This window comes from Coturnix japonica, chromosome 5, assembly GCF_054131305.1.
Source record: "Coturnix japonica strain WE chromosome 5, WE-NBRP24, whole genome shotgun sequence".
Classification (NCBI taxonomy): Eukaryota; Metazoa; Chordata; class Aves; order Galliformes; family Phasianidae; genus Coturnix; species Coturnix japonica.
The window spans coordinates 11058004-11082817 of NC_140667.1; the positions used below are offsets into that span (position 1 = coordinate 11058004).

The 24814-nt window shown below is 44.4% G+C and overlaps 1 protein-coding gene across 2 annotated transcripts in view; it reads left to right on the top strand.

Annotated features, from left to right (window-relative positions):
- The first annotated feature begins 1459 nt into the window (after positions 1-1459).
- The window catches only part of LRP5 (LDL receptor related protein 5), a 118939-nt gene continuing 95584 nt past the window's right edge, over positions 1460-24814 (top strand). For both annotated transcript variants that reach the window (XM_015863806.3, XM_015863807.3), the window contains exon 1: positions 1460-1625. In XM_015863806.3, coding sequence (XP_015719292.1) covers positions 1538-1625 — 88 coding nt within the window. In that variant the 5' untranslated portion in view covers positions 1460-1537. The remainder of the gene's footprint in view (positions 1626-24814) is intronic.

Here is a 24814-nt window from a genome sequence, read left to right on the forward strand (position 1 = left end):
GTGCCTGCAAATAGTCCTCCATCACAGCAAAGGTTGGTGTGGGGCTCTGAGCAGTCACTGGTGGATCTTCTCAGTCTCAGTAACTCTCCTTACAGCAGGTACTTCCCTTTGAAAAATTCTGGTCTCTGTTGAAATCTCTCAGTCAGAACCATCTTTATCTCTTTGTACAAAGTTTTGCCATTAGTGTTTCACAGCGGTTCTGATCTGGGCTCTGGTTTATTGTGGAACTTCTATCAAGGAAGACCAGCTGCTGGTTTTCCCATCTTTAAGAACGCTGAGGTTTAAAATGCCACCTGGAATCGGACATCTTTAAAATAAGCATTCTTTATGTGTTTAACAAGCAGGAAGGTAGAGCAGGAAGCTTTATTTTCCTTTGTGGGTTAGTGTGAAGGTCAGCGCTATAGACCTTCTGTAACTCCTCAACACTATCCCAACATTAAACCCTTATTAAAAAAGGGGGAAGCCTGCACCTGGTAACCATCAGGTCCCAAAAGAATTCCTGAGCTTTTAGTCCCACTGTTGGAGATGGGTAGTGGTCCATTGGGCACTGAGAAGAAATCTGAACCATGGCTGCAGAACCTACAGCAAGGCAGATCTATTAGGACATATCCATTGTCTGAAAGGAAAAGCAACTTTTAAACATCTATTGGTTAAGCATGTGATTTATGAGGGAATGCCTTGATGATGCTGTCTGTGTATAGACTGTAGTAATTCTATTTCCTATGGTAAATTTGGTGTTGGCACAAGGGAAAACGGAGACTCCAAGGGAAATTCTTGACTCCGTTCCTGCTGTTGAGGTGTTTGTGGTAGCTGGGTATGAGGGAGATGTGGGATGTCTGGGTTGCAGGTGGCACAGCTCAGCTCCTGCCATGTGTCACAGAGCAGCTTCTGCCCATTTCTCACCGCTCATGTACTTGTATCAACAGGCTGCGTGTTTGATGGGGGGATAAGCAACTGAACTGCTGCTGGAAAGTGACTTTGTTCGTGATGCAAACACAGAGCACTGTGAGGAGATGCTCGTATTGCTGGGAAGAGGAAGGTGAAGGAAAACCCCCACCTGGGAAGAAAACAGCTGCGTAAAGGAGCAGGTAAGCGCACACTCAGCACAGATGCACAAGTAGTTCCTTTGTAAACACACAGTGAGCACTTTTGTCCGCCCCTTCTCGTGCCCCCTCGCGCTCTGGTGGGAGCTGGGAAAGAAGCAAAACAAACCCAAACGCTTCGGCAAGAGACCAGGAGCTCGAGGATCCCCGGCCCGAGCCCGATCCGCCGCTCCCCGCCAGGTGCACGGCGCGGGCCTGTGCGGGCGCACGGCTCCTCCCCGGGCCGCCTCGCGAGCGGGAGGATCCCAGCCCCCTTCGGGGAGGCAGGAGCGAGGGGGGAGCGGGCGGAGGAGGAGGAGGAGGAGGAGGAGGAGGGCCGGGAGCGGCACCTCCCCCTTCCCGCCTCCCTCCCCGCCGAGCGCAGCGCCCCGAGCATGGAACCTGCCTGAGACGCTCGGCGGGCTCCGCTCCGGCAGCTGCTGCTGCGGCACAACATGGAGGCGGCGCCGCCGCTCCCGCTGCTGCTGCTGCTGCGGCTCCTGGCCGCTTCGGTGCTGCGCTGCGAGCCGGGCTCGGCCGGGGGTGAGTGCTGCGGGAACGGGAAGGGGGGGCGGGGAGGGGGGGGAACGGCGGAGCGAGCTGCTGCCCCTTTTGTTGGCGGAGTTTGGAGAAACTTCCCCTGAACTCCGCCGGGGCGAGACGCGCACATGGACGGGACGGGACGGGCGGAGCGGGGCTCCCCGGGAGCGGCTGCGGGAGGGCGGGGAGCCGGCGTGTGTGCCCGCAACTGCACGGCCCGGGGCGCGGGGGGCCCCGCCGCACGCAGAGGCCTCCCCGTCCCCTCCTCGCGGGGACCGGTTTGCACGGGGGGACTCTCGGTGGCCGCGTCCGGTCGCAAAAGAGAGACAAAAGTCGTGTGCGCGTTCCCACCCCCCCCCTCCCCCGCGCCGCGCTTCCGCGGTCCCGGATTTGTGCGGGGTTTGGAGGAGCTGGTGTCGGGTGTCGCTCACGGGCGGAATCCGAGGCTCGGCGGGGCTGCCGAGGGGGGTGGGGGAACGAGGCCCCCCCTCGGCCCCCCCTGCGCGGCCGGGCTCCGTCTTAGGGCCGTGGGCGGCGGGCGGGCGCTGGGCTCCGCACGTGCGGGGCTCGGGCTGCGCGCTGTGCCGCGCTGTGCCGCGCTGCGATGCTTCCCGGCCGGCTGCGAAAAGTCGGTGGTGCGGCCGAGTAGGGCAGGAGGGCACCACGGGGCCTCCTTTATTGGGCCACCCACCTTAACGAAGCGGCTGCAGTTATTAACGCTGTCATTGGGAACGGGAGCGCTGGCTGCTGGCATCGCCGCTCTCTATTTTTAGTTGGAAGTTCGTGTAGGTGTGTGTGAAGTTTTGCTCGTTCTGTCCTGTTTCCGTGAGGAAGGTGTGCATCTCGGAGTGCCCCTTCTAACGCTGACCTCCGTCTTGCCAAATAGTTTCAGAAAAGCCAAAGTGAGACTCGTTCCATTCTGAGCACTCGTGTCGGTGTGAAGATGTTCGGACTTGAGCGAGTTAAGCTATGCAGCTTCAAGAAGTGAACTCACAGCTGTTTTATATGGAGGGTGAGGAGCTCATAGTGTTCCTCGTGGCTGCTACACGTTTACTTGCTGGTCTTACAAACGCCTTTAAAATATTTAGTGGCCTTTGACTGGGTATAAGGATGAAAGTTTTTACAATAAGGGCAGTTGCCCAGGGAGGTGGTGGATGCTCAATGCCTGGGGACACCCAAGGTCGGGCAGGACGGGCTCTGAGCACCTGATCTAGTGTAGGTGTCCCTGCTCATTGCCACAGAGTTGGCCTTTGAGAGTCCCTTCCAACTCATGCAATTCTCTGGTTCTTGTTTATTAAGCAGAGAACTTTTAATAGTCTTAGGGTAAAAGCATAATGCAGTTCACGGTGATGTTAAGTTGTAACTTGGAGGATGAATTTGTTTCATCTCATTGTAGAGGCAGCGCTTTTGTTATCGTGGCACTGAGTTGCTGCCTTCCAGACCTGTTGATGAAGCTGTGAGCCCCAGGGATGAGCGTGCTCTGTGCACGTGGGGCAGAGCAGCTGTGTGTGCTGAGGAGGAACCTGCTTCCAGCTCCCCGGCCCTGTGAGCAGACGCCTGACTTTAAGGGGCTTTTACCTCTCAGAAGTATTTTGTTGTGCTTATCTCACAAGTATGTAAATAGATCAGCAGGATTGGGAATGTGCTGGAACTTCTCTGGTGTTGAAGCTTCAGCTTGGTAGAGTAGATTTGGAATGCTATGGCCATGAAATAACTTCACTGTGGAGCAGTGTCCTTGCGCTGTATTAGGTTGTGGCAGGAGTTGGTTTTATTAACATGGCTTGGAATAATGATAAACCTCTGTGAGATGTGTGTTGCACTGACCTGGAGGTGAGGCAGGGCAATTGCTGCACTTGCTGCTTCTGTGGAGGGAGGGCTCTCTGCCTCTGAGAGTTACTCAGGAACTATGGCAAGGGTGTATTTTTGTCTGAAAATATTGAAGTGCTTAATGCTGTATAGCAGATGTTTTATGTCTGGCTCTTAAAAAGTAGAAGCGTTTGAAATAACTCTCGTTAAAACGTTACCTTCAGCAAGAATTGCTCTTAAATTCACCGGAGCTGGGTTAGCTGCTGCCTGTGGTGTGCTGTACTGGGAGATGGTGATTTGCTTTAATGGGATGATGATTTGCCCGATACCAAGACGTGCAGAATAAAGACATCTGAACAGAGGAGTGTGCTGGATCATGACAGAAGCTTGGAGCTTGGGATGCGCTGTGAAATAAAAAATGCACTTGAGCACAGCCCTTACAATGGCTTTTAATTCATACTGTTTTTCTTGAGATAATCTAAAACTGATGAAACTTCTCACTGTGCCTAAGTGTGGAATGTAGCAAGATGGAACACGTGTTTAATTTGGTGACGAGGGAATGTGCTGTGTGGGAGTCCCTATGACTTCAGTGCCGCTTCAGTCAGTCCTTCATTGGCTCAGGGAGCTCTTCTGGTAACCACTGCCAGCGCAGCACGAGTCATGGGCACAGGTCCTCTGGGCTAGAGAGACAACACCGGAGCTTCAGGCTTACCATGAAGTTTAAGCTCATATTTTCCAAGTGCTGGCTGTTCTGTCTCCAGACGAAGGCTTTCAGTCTCATTCAGGTGTGGTCTCTGAACTCATTTGCTAAGTCTGAGCACTTTAAATGTACTCTCAGGGTAGATGTTTACATAATGAATGCATCAGTCAGACACATAAGGTCAATACTTCAGAAGAGCGTGAATGTATTTCAGCAGTAGCCCAGTGTGAATTCCATCATTGCCTTTTGCTATTTTAAAAGTTGTGGGTTTTTTTGTGCTTTTGGGGTTTTTTTTTGTTCCTCAGCTGCTTTAACTTTTATTTTATGATTGTTCTCACTTGCTTATAATGTAATAATAAAATAGGCCTTGGTGTTGTTCCAGCGGTGAATTTTTTTCTATCCTGCTTGTTTCTTGGATAATACAAGCCAAGGTGACTTGTAACAAACACAGATTGTTTCTGAGAACTTGTTATGGTAAGGTCTGTCTGTAACAACAAATAAATGTTACAAAACCTCTCCTGGAGTGAACACTCACATGGCTTACAAAAGAGCCTCACAAGGGAGTCCAATGTGAATTCGCTTCTATTCAGCCAGTAAGGCAAAATTGAAAGTATAAATAATAATAATAAATCAGAAACAGCTTTATTGGCAGCAGTTTGGTTTGTTTATTCTCACGTTATGTCTGTGTTTTTGGTATGTGTAGCATATGGTATGAAGGCAACCTGTCTGCTTGGGGTAGGGAGCAGCTGCTGATTTGAAACCCAGTGTTAGGAAGAAGCTGCACGTTGTAGGTGACTTTACTGCTCTTTGTTATGAGACATGTGGACAATTCATGACCAGTTGTGATAGTGTTGGCTGTGGGGATGCTGGCTGGCTTGAGCCACGTGCTGCTTGGGCACTTGGGATGTTCCAGAGAAGTGCCAGCTGGGCGCTGTGAACTGGGAAGTGCTTCTGGAGGGCCCTGCACTTGTCAAGTTAGGCCATGGAAAACGTCATGATAAGAGTCAAAGGATATTTTGAGCAGATTTTGAGGTTGTGGCAGATCAAATGGTTGTATGTGAGAGGAGGAGAGAAAACTGGAAGCATGCCCCAGAGAGAGCATTGTTCCATACAGCTTTTTTGTTAGGAGTCTATGTGCCAACAATTCTTTTGGTTCCTTCTTGTACTTGGAAAACTTAGAATGGGGAACTCACCAGTTCTTCATCTCGGTGGTTTCTGTTCTCTAAAGAATAGACGGGAAATGTCAGTCAAGCCACAGGATTCTACTGAGAAGTTCCAGGGAGTTCCAGGAATGAGTGCTGGGTGCTGAGGGTCTGGGTAATGAGCAGGGGTTTTAGTTTAGCTGTTGTTTCCTTTGCTTTTTCTTGTCTTGTGCTTTGCCAGCCAGCGCAGGCACGTGTGAGGTGGTTGTTTTGTATTAATGCAGAGTGGTTGTTTTGGATTAATGTTACATTACTTCTGCAAGGACACCAGTAAATTGACACATGCCTGGTTTAAATTGGTTAGTTTGCTCTGGATGATAAGAGTTAAAGCAATCAAACCCACTTGTAAGCCAATAAATACATTAGGTGAGTGTGTTACGTTAAATTAGCTTCAGGGGGGCAGGCCTACAGGAATATATCAAAGAGCATCAGCTACAGTATTGCTTCATTTCAGAGTACGAAGGTTTATTGCAGTGGACAGCACTGATAGCACATGCAGTAGGAAGTTCCTGGTGCAGCTGTGAATGGTCTGAGACCATTGAATGTGGTATGTGTGTTTAATAATAAAAGATGCTTAATAGTTAAAGATGTTGAATACTCCTTAACTCTTTTGGGTTTCTCAAGTGTTTTAGGTCGTTTTGAATAGTCTTTTTCCCCAGATTTTTCTTGTGAGTTCCTGTTAAAGGCCAGGTACTGCCCCATGAAAGTGAAGCCGTCCTAATGTGGGGGTTCTCTTTCTTTTGTTCCCAGAGGGCTCCCATTGGTTTGAGGTTTGCCTGGGGCGGCAGGTGCTTGGTTACTGGGGGGGGGCTCTTTGAGGTCTCTCTATTTGGCTCAGTGGTTGCCAGAAATTTGTGATGATGGTTTCATAGAACCACTGACTGGACTGGACTGAAAGTAACCCACAAGGACCGTCGAGATATCAGAGGTTCGCCCTTGCCCTTTCTTTAGGTTCTCGTGAGTGTATGTTGACTTTAATTTCTCAGTGATGTTGAATTCCATTAATGCTGCATTAATTTAAACCTCCTTTTTACAAGTGGCTTATTACATGTGATAACAAAGGTGATAAATTAGCACTGATGGACTCTGGATGCTCAGCCTGCAAGAACTGGACAGATCTGAAGGAGGAGAATGCTGCAAGTGAAGACAGAAGCTTGGCTTCTTCTTTCTGTGGTGTTGAAGAGTTAACGAAGCCAGAGCGTGTGAAGCGGGCTTTGTCTGCTTGGTGTTTCTACACCTCTCAGCTGATGAGGAAAATCTGCTGATTGAGAGGACCTGCTGAGTTAATTTCTTGGCTTGTGTTTGGGAATTAGATAGTATTGCTGCAACACTGTCTTGTAGAAGTTCATTTTCTTTTCTGCTGTTCTCTGCTGTTGTAACTACACCAAGGGGAAAAGGAGGGGAGAATGCAAGAAAACATTGCTGCTGTAACCTATGTATTTTTGAGGGGTCATTTTGGAGCTGAGAATGTGTCTTCAGTCATATGTTACAGGTATTCAATTAGGCACAAGTTACGCCTAACAGCAGTGGCCCACCTAAATCCTTGTCAGTAACTCAGGATACCTTCTGCACAGCTTTCAGTTTTGCCTGGATTTTGGGCTCACTCGTGCTTTGTCCAGTGCTTGTACTTTACTTGGATTTCATTTTGCACTGACACATTCTGTTCTGCCTTTTCAAATTAAAACTGTCCCGACTGGACTTCAGAGTAGGGAAAATGTTTAAAAGAAATGTAATTAAGTGCTACTTTTTATGCAAAACTTCATACTATAAAGTGTGACTGTGTGGAAGCTGAGTTTCTTCTTGTGGTGCCAATATGTATTGAGAGGGATACTTGACTGGGACCAACTGGCAGCGTATGGATCAACTGAGACAGAATGCCTTTGCTGGACTTGTATTGCTTCTAGTTACCCTGAGCATCAGGTATCCTGGCCTCAAACTTCTGCCCCTGGGTAATGCACTTCCCACCCCATTTCTTCCATTTTCTCTAGGTGATACTGTAAGAGGAAGATGTGCTTCTTTCTTAGTGCTTGTAGCTTAATGGAAAAGCCAGAATGCTTGAAGAAGTCTACAAAGTAGCAGCACATCTTAAATCTCAAAATGAACCCTTTGTTTTATAGACGGTGTCACCTTTAAGCACTGAACCATAGTTTAGCAGTGTTAAATCCATCTCAGTCACACTGTATGTTGTGCACGTTTTGCCTGGGTTTAGAGGAGCTTTAATTTACACAACTTTAGTCCTAATTCTAGAACAACCAAGGAGCTCATGTTAGAGTTGCCTGGTGGTAGGAATGAATTTTGTTGTAATTTCTCTTATAGATAGTTTTCATCTTGCTTTTGATTTGTTTCCCCAACATGTGTTTGAAGAACATGTTTAATTTATTATTATTATTATTATTTAATGGAAAAATGCATTAACACCAGAAAGCTGGCGATGGCTTACCTGGATGTACCTTTGCAAGAGCTATGAATGCAAACTAAAGCGCTGCATTAGTGGTCACAGCCTCAAATGAGAGCCAATGGGATGAAATGCATGTGGGTAGCGGTACGTTTGGAAGGTATACGCAGCTGTGGGTGATTAAAAGAAGTCTGTACATTCTCTGCGTCTTCAGTAGTTGAGTTAAAGCAATGTGTGCTGTGGAGGATTTCTGTCTGTCGGGGATTGAACAGCTTGCTTTTTCTATCTGGATTAAGTTAAGGCTGTGACTTATCCTTGTGCTTAAACTCACTTTGCAGGTGTGGGAGCGCTGGAACGTGCATACGCAGAAATAGTTAAAACATCTGGGCCCATTTGGGCACAGTGAGATTCAGGGAGGGTGCGGCTGATGCAGGCGCCTTTGCCTTTGGCCTGCCTCAAAACCTGTACGGACCTGGATCTTCATCTCCCCTGATCTGTGTTCTCGATAAAAACCCCTTCCCCCCCCTCATGCCAACTGCTAGAAAAAACCCTTGTGCCATAAGGAGCCAGGAAATATTCCTGGATATGTATTCTTTTTCTTCTTTTGAATGGAATAAATCCAGTATTCTGGAGAGGTTATGTCATGGTTGCAGACAAATGACTGAAGTGAGCTCTGTTGTGCCTGCAGATGAAACCTGTGCCCATGGCAGGGATTGGAGCTCAAAGATCGTTAAGGTCCCTTCTAACCAGGGCTGTTCTGTGGTTCTGTGCCAGCTGGACTTTGAATTGTGTGCTTGACACTTAGTGAGTAGTTGAGGTGTGCTGCCTGGTCTTTGCTACCTGATAAACTCTGACAAACAAGTACTGCAGATGGTTAACTTTTCAGAGAAATTCTGTCTGTTCATAGCCACTTTGTGGCAAAAAAAATGTGGTACACGTGATTAATTTTCTCTCTGAAGTGTTTTCTTGGCCCTGGTCATTTCCACTGGTTGTTACTGTTTGACTACAACTGGAAGTGATACCTGTCTGGGAAGATCTTGTCTTTCAAAGGCAGAGGGTTGGCTGTCCAGTTAGCTTAGCTGCTTTTGGGCTTCCTGTCTGCTACGAAGGCAACAGAAGACAACGTGTTTGCTGGAGTTGGGAGGCTGCAGTCCTTCTGCTAGAATGAATCTTGAATGGTTGTGACAAAATCCATGTGCTGGGTGTCTGTTAATGCTGAGGTCATTCTGCTGTTTGCAGATTTCACTGCTTTAAACAGCCTTCCAGACATTTATGGAAAGCGAACGCATTTTGCCTGAGCCAGAGGCCTGGAAAATGCCAGGGCTTTATTTAGTGACTGGTAGTTGCTCCGAGTTTAAATGTGCTACCAGATAACTCAATTCCCCAGGGCAGAGACGGATTTGCTCATAGTTCAGAGAAGTGCTGACACTGGCAGAAGAAATCTCTTACGAGGCCCTGGCTGGCTCATGCAGAAGTATGTGCATGGGGAAGGGTGTGAGATGTTTGAGAAGGGGATATATGCCATATATGTCTGTGCGTGTATATGTGTGAGTGTGGATATAATATGTATGTATGTTCTTATGTGCTTAAATACTTGGTTAACCAGTTTCTCCTGCTCTGTTTTCTTCTTTCATTCCAGTGGTTGTGTTACTGAATAACCTCCTATTTCTGGGGGGTGTGGGGGGGAATAAAATAAAATAAAACCCCTGCTTTTTACACAGACTTTGCCTCCGTATCTGTATATATAATTTAAAGAAGGAAAGTTTTGCAGTCACTTGGTGTTGGGCTGCAACTCAGCATGCCTGGTTTTGCAGTCACTTGGTGTTGCAACTGCGGTCTGTGAACTCCAGCTTTGCATCTGAGGAAAGGTGACAGTGATATATGGATGATCTCTCTGAACACATCTTGGAGTGTTTTACACAAGAAGCCCCTCAGAATTATCTTTTCCTATACATATGCTTTTTAAATAACCTTCTGGCAATAAACCCGCTCTATTTGACTGCATTGTATTTCTCTGTCACTGCATGGTGTTTTGTTACAAGAAAATGAGGCTGCACACCAGCAGAACTGTAGGTAAAGTATCCCGGAAAAGGCAGGAAGATGAGTGTTTTATTAACCAAAATTGCATGCATGATCAGGTTTGTGCAGCTGAATCTTTGATCTTGCGTAACTATCACCTTCCAAACTCTTTATTTTATCATTCCTGCATGGTGTGTCCTTCTCCTGTGTTGGTAGTGTTTTCTCTCAGCCTATAAGCTGTTCTAGGTAGGGCTGTGCTGTATTATCTTTCTTTCTACCTGCTTGGTTTCTGCTATTTTCCCACTGTCTGAAGAACCACGATTGCTAAAGGCTGTAATGTGTGTAGGTGGGTAATTAAAAACAGTGGTCAAGAGAGCTCTTGGAAACTTGCTGGGTTACTTCTCTGAGCAGGATGATGAGACAGCATCACTGAATGGAAGAAAAAAAAACCACCAAGACAGAGAACCACCACCCTCCTTTTCCTGGCAGCTGGAAGAGGCAGCTTGCTGTCCTCTCAGCCTGGGGTTCTGCCAATGGTGTCTGCTCCAACAGACTTGGTGAAACTGGAGCAGCTGCAGCATAGCTGGTGTTTGAGGGCTGTTGTTTGGCTCTCAGACTCTCGCACAATGGAGAGAAGATGAGTAGGTAGAAGTGCTTTGTTTGTGACTTGTTTCAAATCACCTCTCGACTTGCCTGGTCTATGTTAATGTCTTCATTGTCATTTAACAGATTTAAGTGATCCAAGATTCATTTACCTTTGGGATTATCACCTCAACACATGCAGCCCTTCTCCGTCCTGCTAAGATAATTACAGCTCATGGAAAATAACTCTGGCTGCTGCTCCCCAGGGTGTGGAACTGCTGGCATCTAGAGATGGAGCACATCTGGCTCTGGTCCTCAGAGGCAGGAGTCAGCCAGACAGAGCTTATTGCATGTGGGGAATGATGCTGGTGACTTGTTTTATCTGAATAATGATCAGGGGGTCTTTGAGCTTTGGCCTCTCGCCTCCTCCTGCTTATTCTGAGTCCTTTCTGGTTGGTTTTTTGTTTATTTATTTTTCCTGAGGAAGTCTGTGTGCACTGAGGGAGGATGTGGAGTGCCGTTATGTTCTTGATGCAGTCAACCCAGTTCCCCAAGCCACTCTTGTTTGGGACTGTAGCTCTTATGCAAGGAAAAAGCATGTGTACAGGCTGCCAATCCCAGCCATGAGGCAGCTGGGAGATATTGGTGCTGGTGTGTTTGTGCTTTTCTTGACTCTTAGATTCCATTGGGTCGATATCATAGGGACGTGCAAGGCAGGAGTTTCCTTTTTGAAGAAGGTGCAATTCTGAGGGTGTTTGAGGAATGCTCTTGGGACCTGTTCACATCACCTTTCCTGTATGGATTCTGAGGCTTTCATTAGGGAACAAAACCTGCCTCATCTAAGCTGGAATATGAATTCAAAATTGAGCAGCTATTCCAGAAGAACTCTCCCAGGAGCACTCTTATTTTAGAATGGTTTCCACACAAATATCTGTTCTGAAATATTTGACTGTAATTCTTTCCCAGCATTAGGCTTGGAGCTTATTTCCAAGTATAGGAGCTAGAACTGTATAACAGGCTCAGTGTATTCAATCTGAATATCTTCTGGTCACATCGTGATGTAAACTCCTTGACTAGCATGGTTGTTCATAACATAACACTTGTTCATATGCTTGTTGACAGCCTTTTCAGACCTTCTTGTGCATTAATGCTGGTTTCTGAAATATTCCTGTATTTCTTAACACATAGATAAGGGCTTGCAAGAACATCTCTGAGGCCATGTGGGAAGGGTGCCTTCTCCACACGTGTTTCTTGACTATGACACTTGGTCATTGTGGAGGTGGATGGAAGGACTACTTGAATGGACAACAGGGAAAGTAATGCTTGGTTTTGCAGCGCACGTGGCAGGACAGGTACGCTCAGAGGAGTGAACCAGTGTGTGGCAGGAATTTGTTCTTGTAGATTCTGCTGTTCTTGAATTTCAGCTGCTCGTCTTTACTGCAGTTCCGCAGCTATTAACGGGAAGAAAGCTGCTTTACAGAATCACAGAATTGTAGGGGTTGGAAGGGACCTCTAGAGGCCATCGAGTCCAAGCCCCCGCCAATGCAGGTTACACTTCTTTTCCAGTGCTTTGAGACACTAACTGCAACTGTATGGTTATGGTCTGTGTTGGAAACCAAAATGACTCCATGTCTCTCTTCCCCGTTGTGTGACTGCCATTGCTACTGCAGACCGCTGTGTTGACAGAACCTCATCACTGCTTCAGTAAAACTTTATGGCCATTTAGAGGCCGTATACCTGCTGGCACCTATGAAATACTTTTGCAAGTTTTCTGGAGTCTCAGGCATCAACACGTGTGCAGAGAGGCTGCAGGGATGAAATTGCACCTTGTCAGCTGCTGTGCTCTGCATTACAGCTGTATTCAATGCTTTGTCCTGTGTAGCTTGTCTGCTGCTTCATTGTGAGGCAGAAGCAACGTACTGAGCTCTGTCACAATCTCTAGGAGTTGTCCTGGAAGGAGAATTTTGATGACTTTTGTTTTTAACTGGAGTGTTGGTATGCAAGAATAAAGCAGTGAAGCTCAGTAGGAGGGTAAGCATTACGTGCACACACTTAAGATTGTAAAAAGAAGCTTTAGCACCAGTTTGTTATTATAAAGTCTGAACTAACGTTGGCTGTTTACGTAAAGGAGTGGACTTTGCAGGGTTATTTTCTTATTTAAACATCAGCTGGACACTGGGAACTGATTACTGTGAGTGTTTGGGTAAGTTGTGTTTGCTTAGTGTGCTTGACAATCTGTTTCTGTCATTTAAAGCTTTAGCTGCTTGAGCTATCCAAGCTCAATTTCAGAACTAAAGAACTGAATTAGGAAGGTAAGACAGGTACTCCTTATTTATTAATGATTGATATACATGGTGTCAGGTGAATATGTGACCAGAATTGAGTGTTCTATTATCTTCACTTAAAAAACCCCTGTGACTCAAGAACTGGCAATCAGTTCCAAGTCCTGTAATAAATATTGCTTGTTCCTAGAAGGATCATTTTTGCTGGAACATTAACAACTAGATCTGTCTGCAGCAGGTAGTATTCTGCTCCAGGTTTTCTCTGGTCCTGTGGAGCATAGATCAAATGTGTGATCAGACTCTTTGCTGGACGCTACATCTCTTCTGGCTCTGATCCCACTCAGTGAGCTGGTGTCAGTGGTGCGTTGCTGGGGCAGTCATGTTTCAAAATGCTTCCCCGTGTCTGAAACAGCGTGAAGTATTCTGGTTCTGACAGTGGTAAATTCACGTTAAAAACTGATCTCTAAATAAGCATCCCTGAAACTTGTCCATCAGCAACTTCAAAGGACAGTTTTCCATACAGTTGTAAAATTGGCAACAGCAAAAAAAGACTCAATTTGAATTGCACAGAGAACTTTACATGCAAACCCCAAATAGCCCAGAATTTTGGTTTATCTGCAAGTTACAGTTTAGATTTTAATTAAGTTTTTCTTCTTCCCTGGAGTCTGACTGGAGATTTAAATGCATGCAACAGGTAGTTCTCCTGTTGCTTCTTAAATGCTATACAAGGGTGGCTCCCCACCCCCCCTTTCTGCTGACCCAGGATGAATGAAGGGATGTGTCCCATGCTGTGGATGTCAAAGGAGGAGTGGGGGGATGTTCAAGGTGATGGTGTTTGTCTTCCTGAGGAGCCATCCCATGTCATCAGCCCTGCTTTCCTGGGAGTGGCCAGACACCTGCCTGCTGATGGCAGTCAGCAAATGAATTCCTTCAGGACATCAGGAGTGTTTGTGGAGGGGAGGGGGAGATGGGGAGGCTTCTGCATGATATGGGGCAAAGTATGAATTAAATCATTTTAGTAGTCCCATAAAATTGTGATACTGCAAGATGAACAGTTTAATGGGTGTGACATGCTGAACTTTGAAGGAAGGGCAATGCCACATGTTTCCACGCCATTCAGATGTTACACAGCCTGTGTTGTTTTGTTCTCTGTTCTGTGTTGGCTTTTTTTTTTTCCCTTTAAATTCTAAACTCAATGTGTTATTTTTTGCAAGTCTTTAATTGTTTGTTCTGAGCCTCATTAGAGGCAAGAATGGCATCTTGGAGGATCTTCTGAGGAACATAGTGGAGCATGTGTTTGCATTTACGAAGTGATGTTACAGGGGGTTAATTGTATGGATTTAGCTGTTATGCAGGAGTAGATAGTTGCTTTCCTCTTTGATGTTGTGTTGTTCTGTGGTGTGCCTGGACAATTACTGCATGAGATGAAACTTTTGGTTTGAAGGCTTCAGCTTAAGTAGCCTTAAGAAATGTTAGGTGTCATTTGATGTCAGGTCTTATTACCATATTAAGCGTGTGTCTACTCATGCACGCAAGTATGTATTTGTCTATATGTAAGAACATACAAGGCATTTTGGGGTTTTGCAAGGTTTTATAAGGGAGGGAATGTAATGCTATAATTGGTGAGCACCTTATTATATATTTGTATTTATTTATATATTTTTATGTATTATTTATTCAGTTTTTCTACACATAGGGCAGTGATGCACTGGAACAGGTTGCCCAAGGAGGTTGTGGATGCCCCATCCCTGGAGGCATTCAAGGCCAGGCTGGATGTGGCTCTGGGCAGCCTGGTCTGGTGGTTGGTGACCCTGCACAAAGTAGAGGGGTTGAAATTAGGTGATCATTGTGGTCCTTTTCAACGCAGGCCATTCTGTGATTACTTACTTACTTATGCTGTGTTTGCTCTTTGTGTCATGCCACAGTGCTTCCTGCCAGCAGGAAGCAGAGGTTGCCCCTGCTGAGCAGGTACGTCAGACTGAGGTGCCCTAAGCTTGGGATGCAAGCGAAGGCCTTCTGTCAGCTGTGCTTCAAGTCCCTGCTTGTTTGTGTGGGCTGGGTTGGTTTGTTTGTTTGTTTTGGTTTTTGTTCTCAGGAGAAAGCTGAGTTTCATAAAAAGCAAGTGCTTTTGTGGTCTAGTTTACATCTAGTCTTTGGTGAAGGTAGGTTTCCTTTTAGTTTCCAGTACTCTTGTCGGTCAGTTTACCTTCCCTCTCTGTCCATGTTACCAAGGCTGAGTGGGTGCAGACACAATCCTTGATTTTCTTGCAATTCATTAATGATTTTTGAGATGATGGTGTTGTTTAAATTCTCAGAAACCTTATGGTTGGGTCAAAATATATTTTGAAGGAAGTCTTCCTTGCTGTGGTGTATACAAAGAACGGCTCTCGCCCTTCCCTTGTAAATGTGTGGGTTAAGCTTTGTGCGTGTAAGCCCCTGTTGTGTTTTAAGAAGGTAATGTGTGCTTCTGTTCTTAGTTGTATCAGAGGGAGTTAGTGAAAGACACGTGGCTCTTTGCTGCATCTATTTCATGCTTATCAGCAACTCCTTCCTGCAAGAGATTGCACAAAAAAGGTTAAAATGCAGTTGTTAACTTCTCACCATGCACGGATGTCTGGCGTGTTGAACATGTCATATCTGTTACCTTTCTGGGTTGGAAATATGGCTTTTAGGCGGTGTGTCTGTGGCTTTCTTTATTAAATGGCACACTTTTTATTAATGAAAAAAATATGTATAGGAGGAGGCAGAACCCACAGCATTGCAACTTCATTGTGCTCTGCAACAGCTAGACGTAGCAGAGATGGGAAAGCTGGTTGCATTAAGCTTACTGTGGTTAAAGGGCATTGGCAGGGGCAGTAATGCTCTGGCCATGAGTAATGCTGTGTTAGATGCAAGGCAGTGCATTGCAGCAGTGGATGTATTATCTGTATTGTACCTAAGCTACGTTTCTCAGTTTGGCCATAACATGGAGTTGGAAGTGTTTGCTGAGTTGTGCTTGGTGGTTGTTTGTGAAAGTACTGGATGTTTTCCAGACACAAAGGGAGATTGCTTCCTGCTCTGGGAGGCGTGCAGTCTGCAGTTGTCTGTGCTGCTGAAACAGGTGTAGTTATAACTATAAATATTATTATTATATATATTGATAGAGCAATCTTGCTGTAAATATCCTGAGATAGAGTCAGTGCAGCTCCATGCAGCTGATATAATCTCAGGTGAGGAGTGAAATAATGGCATTGGCTTTTCGCTCACTGTAGAAGTTTCCTTCTCTCTACTGGCATTTTGGCATTGAAAAAAGCACATTACATCTCAATGTAATAGTTGCATCTTTCCCTTTAGCAAGGAGGACGCACTTAAGTAGGATAGAGGAAAGGGATACCATTCGCAGAACAGGATAATGAGATCCCTGACAGCCACAGGTTGTTTGAGTTAGCCTTGTTTTAGTATAAATAAATGCGTTTTGTTCAGCCCTCTGCAATGCTGCTTCCTTGTGTAATGCTAATAGGCTCATACCCTTCTTCCTGCAGAAATAAGAAGTACTTTGCTGACTTAACAAACTAATAAAGAAGAACAAACAAAACCCCCACCGGTGGATGTTTTGTCACCTGTGTTCTTTGAGCCGATTCAGAATTTGTGTTTTAATTATCTGTGGGAAAACCACCTGTGTTCCCATTTCCCTACCTATCCTTCCAGCAATGTGCTGCTTATGTTCGTGGTCTTCTGATTTGGGAGATGAGCCAAGTGTCTTTTGATTATCAAAATGGCAGCTTGTATCCCTGTTTTACTTTGATCTGACCCATTTGTTTCTGTTTTTCTTTCCCCCTTCCTCCCCCCTTTTTATTCTTCTTCCGCATTTGAAACAATTGCTCTGTAGTGTAGCCTGGGAGTTATTTCTTTTGGCACTTTAATTTTCTGAAACCAGAGAATGGAGAAGGTGGAAAAACACTTAGTCACATTTCTCTTGATGCATTGTACACCAGGATCCACATGTTGTTTGCTTGCAGTACACCTTATCCAGGCTGCTTATGGGTTGGGAGGACTGGGTGACTAAGAGCTTCCCTAATCCATTTGCCATAGAAAATGTGTGTCTTTCGTTATTCTAAACTTTGGACAATTTTAGATGGAAAATAAAAAATAAAAGGCTTATTCTGACTGGACAGGAATGATGGTTATGGTTCAGTGCTCCACTTGGCTCTTGTGGGTTCTCATCTTGGCTCTGCCATGGGCTGCAATGGGCAGCCACAGGCAAGGCCCTTAATCCCAGCCTTCTGTTGTATTCTTTGTCTTGTGTATTTAAAGAGCAAGTTCTTCAGGTTGGCAGCCCTTTAGAGTATGTCTGTATCATATCATTCAGAGTGAGAATCTCCATTCTGACTTCTAGCTGTTACCATAAGGTATCGTGTAAAGCTTGTGCTTTTTTTTCTTACTTTTTTTTCCCTCCCCATTATTTCCTTTCAGTGGAACATACTGTATTCCTCTTCATTTTAGACCTCTTCTATGGGGAACTGAAAGCTTTTTAGACATGCATTTCCTTTCTTGTTTGGGAAAGGCAGATATGTGTTGGGTTAAAACAATAATTAGGCCTGGCTGTTTATACAGGTGGGGAAGCATTTGGGCAGAAGTGAACTACTTGGAGTGAACTGGGAAGAGAAGAATAACACATTTTTTTTCGCTTTAACCTGCTGATGAGATTGAGGTTCACAGAAGTTTTCTAGTGTTTGATGACTTCATGGCAGCTCCTCTTCTTTGTACAACAAGGACGGTTTGTTTCTTATGCCAGTAGTATTTCAATGAGTAAGTCAGTTGGAAATTTCAACAGGTATATAGGCATAACTTAAAAAGAATGGAATAAAAGTCAAATATGAACTGTAATTTATTGCAGCTCTACATGAAAATATTCTGTGATAATAATTTTATGAATACGTGGGTGGCTGGATTGGTGGTCAGACATCAGATTTGCATTATCCATAGCTGCTCATATACTTCAGAACAAATACTTCTCTCTGGAGCCTATTACACAGCCTGGTTAGCTGATATTAATTTTGTTGGCTGTTTGCTCAGACTATGGTTGTGTTGATCTATTCTGATGTGGAATTTAAGAAATGAATGGCTACTGCTTAATACGAGTTTGTGTGCCTGGTGTCCACCCCGTTACCCTGTCTTTGCAAATTATATATTATATTATGTATTATATTACATATATCTGACCCAGAGAGCTACAATAGGAATGGATGTTCTTGGGGTCACGGTACTGGTAAACCACTTGGTAGATTCTAAATTCATTTCCTTTCTACCAGACCACCTTGTGCAACCACTCTTTAAATATTGCCACTCTTTGCATTGATTCGGAGAAACCATTTCATACTTTAGAGATTTGTAACATGCTAACATATTTTTTCTAATAGAGCAGGTCACTCCTTTCAATTCCATAACTGTGTTTACCATTTTCAAGCCACTCTGGAGCTGTCTGTCAGTTGATTCAGGGCAGTTGTCTTTGTGCAAATGAATGTGGCACTGCGCACATAACCACAAACACTGGTAACAGCCTGTCCATTGAGATTTCTGGTATTTTCTGATTTTAGAATAAGCAGAAGCAGCACTGAAGTCGTCTCTTACGTGGTATTGCAGTTGGGCTTTGTCAGAATGGATAAGTGCAAGGGCAGTGCTTAAAAATAGGGATGGGGATGTGGCAGGAGAAAACCATACTTGGATGTTTCACATTCTCTGATGTGGAGTACATGGCAGTAGCTTTGCTGTTGTTGTTTCAAATGTAGTAGGCATCAATTCCAGCCTGCCCCCAATGTAAGGCTTGGTGCAATCTTAGAACAGTAGGGAAAGCTGAAGATTTGTCCTTATTATGCATCAACTTGTTTAGAAAAAAGCGGGTGAAGGGTTTCCTTCCTTGAACACCCAAATGCTGGTTTTGTTTTGGGTAACAGTTCAGGTCATGAACGGGGGAAAAAAAACCCTGCAAAACATTGTGTCCCCTTTTAGATTCTGGATGCCAAATGTGTGTGAAGGGAGTGAGGTCTCTTTCTGGGTCATTTGGTTGTGTTTTTTTTTGTTTTTTTTTTCCCCCCAGTTTATTTTATTCCTCCTTGGTTTGGCAGACGACTGTCTAGCCAATAATAGTAGATTATGCAGCAGTGACGGTTCCAAAATCTTAATGGATAAAATAGTGGTTCTACATCATTTGGAAAATTTGGCTTGCAGATTTTCTCCAGGACTTCAACTAATACAGGCTTGACAAAGGTATGCTTGTTTCTGATCGGAGTTGTTTCCAATTTCTAGTTCATGTTCCAGATGTTACGTTAACTCCAAAGGACACAAATCTTAAAATAAAAAGCTGGGAAGAGACTTCCCTCTTTATTTTTCTGCACTAAATGTATAAGTGTCCTTGGAAATCTAATGTATTTGTAAAACTGCTCAGAAGTAACACATGGTTGAATTGGTGGCAAATGTTATTTGTGAGAAGTATAGTCTTGTCAGACTCTCTGTCTGTAGGTTCTACAATATGACTTTCTTTTCTTTTAACAGTTAAAAATATTTTCCCAAATAGAACTGTCTTGTTAAGGGAGACCTGACGCACAGTGCTGTGCTCTAGAAGGTAGGAACAGGGAGAGGTTTTTGATGACAGGTTGTGGTGAGGACATTTGTGCAAATCGTTTGGATGTCAAGTATTCAGGTTTTGTTTTGTTTTGTTGATAGCTTGTCAGGAAGGAGGGCAAATGCAAGATGAAGTGAAAAGGATTATTTGAGCTCATGAAATCTGAAGTACTGTGCTTGTATTCATATTGTGGATAATGCTGGACTTGCTTCCTCTAATGTAGTGCACATACAGTAATCTACTTGGAGCTTTGTAAATCACTCCTTGCTGGAGATGATTCTGCCTCAGCCAAGAACGTTGATTAAACTAAATTCATTCCTTATGGCTCCTTTTCTTTTTTCCTCTGCGAGGCCAGTGTTTGTCCTGCTGGAACAACATGAAGGAACATATATGTATCTTTTTCTGCTGTCTTCTGTATTATTCTATGAGTCTGACTGTAGTTGAGTGTTGTGGAGGCAAAGGCACAAATGATGCTAATGAAAATGTAGCTTCTTCTGAAACATCTGCTCAAAAATAGCTGGAATTGAACTTTTGGGCTCTTTGGGACCTGCCTGCACTCACTTAAGGATGTTTCAAGACAAACAGCTGTCATTCTTGTACCCCCAGCATCAAGCTGGCTCTCCAAATTTGAGTGCCTGTAGGTTATGTTCAAAAGAAGGCAGATTCTGATGGTCTCTATGTAACTAATTTTGTAGGTTGTGTGTTCAGGAATTCAGCCCCAGAATTACCTTACTTGTTTTCTTGAAATAGGTGTTGAAGGTCTAGAGATTCAAAACTGAAGAAAACCTGGGAGAAAGAAGAGATGTGGGGCCTTGCAACCTTAAAATTTTGAGTTAAATAGGAGATATTTAGGATTTTTGTTCTGTTTTTTGCAGCTGGCTAATTCTCTGTTCAATCTCATGGTTATTAATCTGTTGGAGTCTTCTTTTCTCCTGTGATACACAGCCATGGATAAAGCCCAAACATGGGTGACATGAGAAACATGGCTGAGGTGGGAAGGTGGCACCAAGACTTGGAAACAAGTTCTGGGTATGATGGGGTCCATAATGTGCAGGAGAGGAAGCCAGAAGCTATGTGGCTATGTGGGAGAGCCTTTGTCCTTGCTTAACTATCTTCTGTCTGTTTTCTCCTGTCAAAATAGGCAGGTTTTCATGCAGATGGGCATGAAAGCTGATCTGTGCTCAGAATGCAAGAAGGCCCTTTACAGGTGGCTTTGTGCATTTAATATATGTACGGTGACACAGAGGGGTTTGCTTGACTCCTGCAGGAAGTGGGGAAGCCCTTTAATGCTTCAGTAGGTTTGCATTTAACACATACTCCAACTGGCGCTCCAGTAGAGACGCCAATGTATTCTCATTAAAAGCCATTCTTGTAGATGGCAACTGTTATCTTAGCTGATGTGTGAGACCTGTGATGTACAGCTGGCTGCTTGTTCATCAGAGCTGGGTTGTGAAAGGTCTGGGATTTGCTGTCTGTATTTATGCAGGGATTTTTAGTGGATCTTTGGCCTTCATCACTGACATTTGATGGTAGTTCTCAGTTTAAACACTCTTGGAACTCAATACAGGTTGAAATCTAACCAGTACCAAACTCAGCTGTTGACTTTTGAGCAGGGTGTGCTTTCACAGTGCTAGATTTCAGAGCTCGCTATTAATTCCCACTTGGAAGAAACTTGTCCTAATCCCAAATAGACACCATATTTGCTTTAAGGCTGTTTTGTACGCTGTACTTCTTCAGAAATGCTACACTTAGAATCACAAGTTGCAGCAGGACCCTCAGTAGAATAAACAAGCTGTTGTGAACAGTATGCTTTTGCTTTTTGCTATGTTGAAACTGGAAAATCCTTTGGCTATTTTAACCTCTGTAGAATGCACAGATGGGAAACCTGAGGTCAGGAAGAGGTGGAGGTTCAGTCTGTGGAGATATTATCTGTTTAGCATTAGCTAGACAGAATTGCATGAGACTGCAGTCCTCACAACTGTTTGGCTGAATACCAGTTGTGCATTACATACAGAGAGATAGCCAAGAGCCAGGAGTTTTGCAATAATGTTTAGAAATTTCCTCTTTTTAACAAAACAGACCAGATGAAAATTGCTTTCTTCTCCAGTGAACTGTGTTCTCCTCTAAATAAAACAGCTAAAAGTGCTTGCAAGTCTCGTCTAACGCATATCTGAGTGGCTTCGGCTATGTTTCCCTAAATCTCTGCTGATATTCCGTTTTTTGTTTAGTTATTCAGCAGCTCTCTAAACACGTTCTGTGTGCTGCTTGGTGGTCTGTGCCGTGTTGGCCGCTCACATGGGCTTGGCTGTCCTCCCTCCCAGCTGCTGAACTCTGCTCGGAGATGATGAAATGTGCTGTTCCATGTAACTAATTTCAGTATTTGCTACAGGGATATTAAGGACAGTCTGAGAGCTATTGCCTCGTACGCCAGGAGGGGAGTGCATGTGGTGTGCTTAATGGGTGGTCTGTGGGAAAAGAAAGAGAAGTTTGAGGAACCCCCCCTTGAAAATACGTCCATAGGAAAATGATCTTAAAGGCACACTTGTCCCCAGCCTCTGCAGAGGTGGGAGCGTGTTGGATTATGCCCACCAAATCCAGTGCTTTGCCTTCTCTGGTATGTGAACGCTTTTTACTTGAAGTAGGTAATGTAATTACTGGTGGAAGCAGGAAAAAACAATGAGTAAGTTCAGAGTGTGCTGTCGGAAAGTTTCAAAACAATTCTTGCCCTCCCAGGGAATCTGAACCAATCCAAAGTTTCAAAGAAGGGGGGGGGGGGAGGGAGGAGGGATGGGAAAGATTGGGGAGGGAAGTGGGGGGGTATGAAAAGTACCTTTGGATTTGTTCAGAGAAATCCTTTCACACCTTTCATCCAGGGGAGGTGAACTAATTCAGGCCTGTTGAGATGGAATCGCGTATAATCACAGCACCATATTTAGTTGTAAATAGCAATGTTAGCAATAACAAGCCAGAGGCTGTGGATGAAATCAACATTAAATTCAGCCTCTCATCTTCATAAAACACCGTTTTTGGGGAAGAATCCTTCACAATGCAGAAAATACGACAAGATCTTTAAAAAAGAAAAGCTACCAGCAGCTTGTTGTTTATTTAAAAAGCAGCATACAACAGAAGCTGGCCAGCAGTTTATCCTTTTTTTATCATAGTGTTTGATAAATGTACTAAATGCATTGGTCTTGGGTGGCTGAGAGGAGCAGTGGTGTGACTGTTACATTACTGGGATAGGTGTGTGTGTTTGTCCTGGTATTTGTTGCTGAGCACTTCAGGGCACACAGATGAAACTCCTTTACTGGGACAAGCAGTGGTTGTACAGTCAGTGTTTCGGAGGATTGCTGTCCATAGGCACTCAGACATCACCTTTTGCAAGCAATTCTATGGCTTTTGTAGCATGTTCTGTTATCTTTGGTGCACTCCATCCATGCTAAGAAAAAAGGCAAAGCCTGGACAGACCTAATATCTTCAGTATGCCCTTTGTCCTGTCACTGAGAGTACACGATCTTCTAAAAGCTTTTACTGCTTCGGCTGTTAACTTTACTCCTCTTTTTCTCCCTGCCTCCCCAGTGCAAACAATACATTCTTCAATTCTTCATGTCTTTTCTGAACCTACTGAACCTTTTCTTTACCCTTTTCTGTGGGCCCTTTCCAACTTGCTGCTACAAAACCAGATGTCTTTTAAGCTTATGAGTGATTTGTGTAAGCCTTTCCTCCAACATATGTGTACCTAAAGCTGCTTCTCTTCTTGTAGGTACATTGGTGGATGAGCAGCCTCTTGTTGCAGCCTGATAGCAAATAGGTGGCTGAGGTCCTACGTGTCTTCTAGTGTTTAGCAGCAATACTCAATATACTACTTAGCATATATAAATAAAACTGATGTCAACATTGAGACATTGATTACACTTGAAAGGAAATTAACTCTAGTGAGGAAGGAAATTAGCTCAGATGGATCTACCTGGATGGTTAGAGGAGCAGGATAAGGGGGAAGGAGTATATCTGCTGAGGCACCTGCCTTAGTCACTGAGGTGGTAAATGGAGTGGAACTGAGGAGCCTTGGTTTTGAGTCAGCTCAACAAACTGCTCCCTCTGTGCTGCAGCAGGAGTATTCTTTCATTCAGTAATTACAGTAGGAATTCACCTTATCTGGAATAATGGGTTTTGAGGATGAAAGTTGTAGTCCTCTATTCTTTGGACTGTATCTGGCATGTTTAAACTCGGATTGAATCTGTGCAGTGTGTACAGGAAGATCAGCATTTAATCTATCTTTTTGAAGTTGGTGATCAATGAATTTCAGATTCTCTGCCGCAACAGCAGCTGCCAGCAAAAAGAACTGGGGTTCAGAATACAGAGCTTGGGGTTTTTCAGGAAGAGGAACTTTCTTTTTTTGTTCTTGAGGATTATATAACAATTGTGTTAAGAGTGAAATCAACTGATGTGAGTTAGTGGGATTTGTATATGCCATTCTCTTCCTGCTTAGTGAGGTGCTGGATTTATTTTAAGAGGTGGGGTTGGCAGAACTCTTGGTTCCTGTCCTTTCTCTTCCATGTGTGATTGTTTCTCCTTTTTACCTTCTCTCCAGTTGTATTATTCGTGGTAGTGGTTTGGTGGTTTTTTTTTATGGCTCTAGTAGCCTCTATGTGTTCTGGCACAGGAGTTTCCTGCTGTCACCAGCTGCTGTCTCTCACTCCTTGAGCTAAGCCATGAAAAATAGGGATAACACCCAAAAAGGTGACGGTATGTGGAATAACTTCCTTCCCTGAATGTTTGGAAGCAGGCTTATGCTTCATATCAGAGGCCTAGTTTCCATGTGTTCCAGAATTAGAGCTGAAAAAGAAGACAGATCACTTAATTCTGTGATTCTATGCTGAGATGCTGGGGACCTTTAAAGACCACCTGGTCCAGCTCCCTTGAAATAATCCAATGGCATCTACGCTAGATCACTTGCTCAGAGCCCCGTCCAGCCTGACCTTGGATGCCTCCAGAGGCGATGCACCCACCACCTCTATGGGCAAAAACTTCCCCTTTATATCCAGTCAGAATCTCCATCATTATTTTACAGCCATTTCCCCTTGTCCTATCACAGCAACCCCTGCTAAAGAATGTGTTCCCTTTTTTCTTCCAGCCCCCCTTTAAATACTGGAAGGCCACTGAAGCACTTTGTCTGCTAGAACTGGTTTATCTGTTGGCTTTAGAGCTGGTGTGACCCTACTTACATTCTCTGTTTCTGTACAGTGGCTGTTTTTAAGTCTAGAAAGCTGATACATGCATGCTGGCCCCCTATCCCCTCTTAGTGTTTCCTTAAGACTGTATGCACTTGGGTGCAACAGTTTTGACATGTTTGTTTTTGCCATCTTGTGTGCCTGTGGCAGCGGGTGTGGGGGTTGTTTTTGTTCCATGGTAATGAGTGTTTTTGTGGTTTGGGACATTGACTGCTGCAAGAATTATATGCTCTTCTCGCTGTCCGGCACTACAGACAGCTTAACCACAGAGGTCTCCTGCATGCTTGTCTTGCTAAGAATTGATAGAATATTTAACATATAAGCTGTTGCACATGCTGTTACTTTGTGTAGCTGTGTTACCATGCTTCATAGAATGA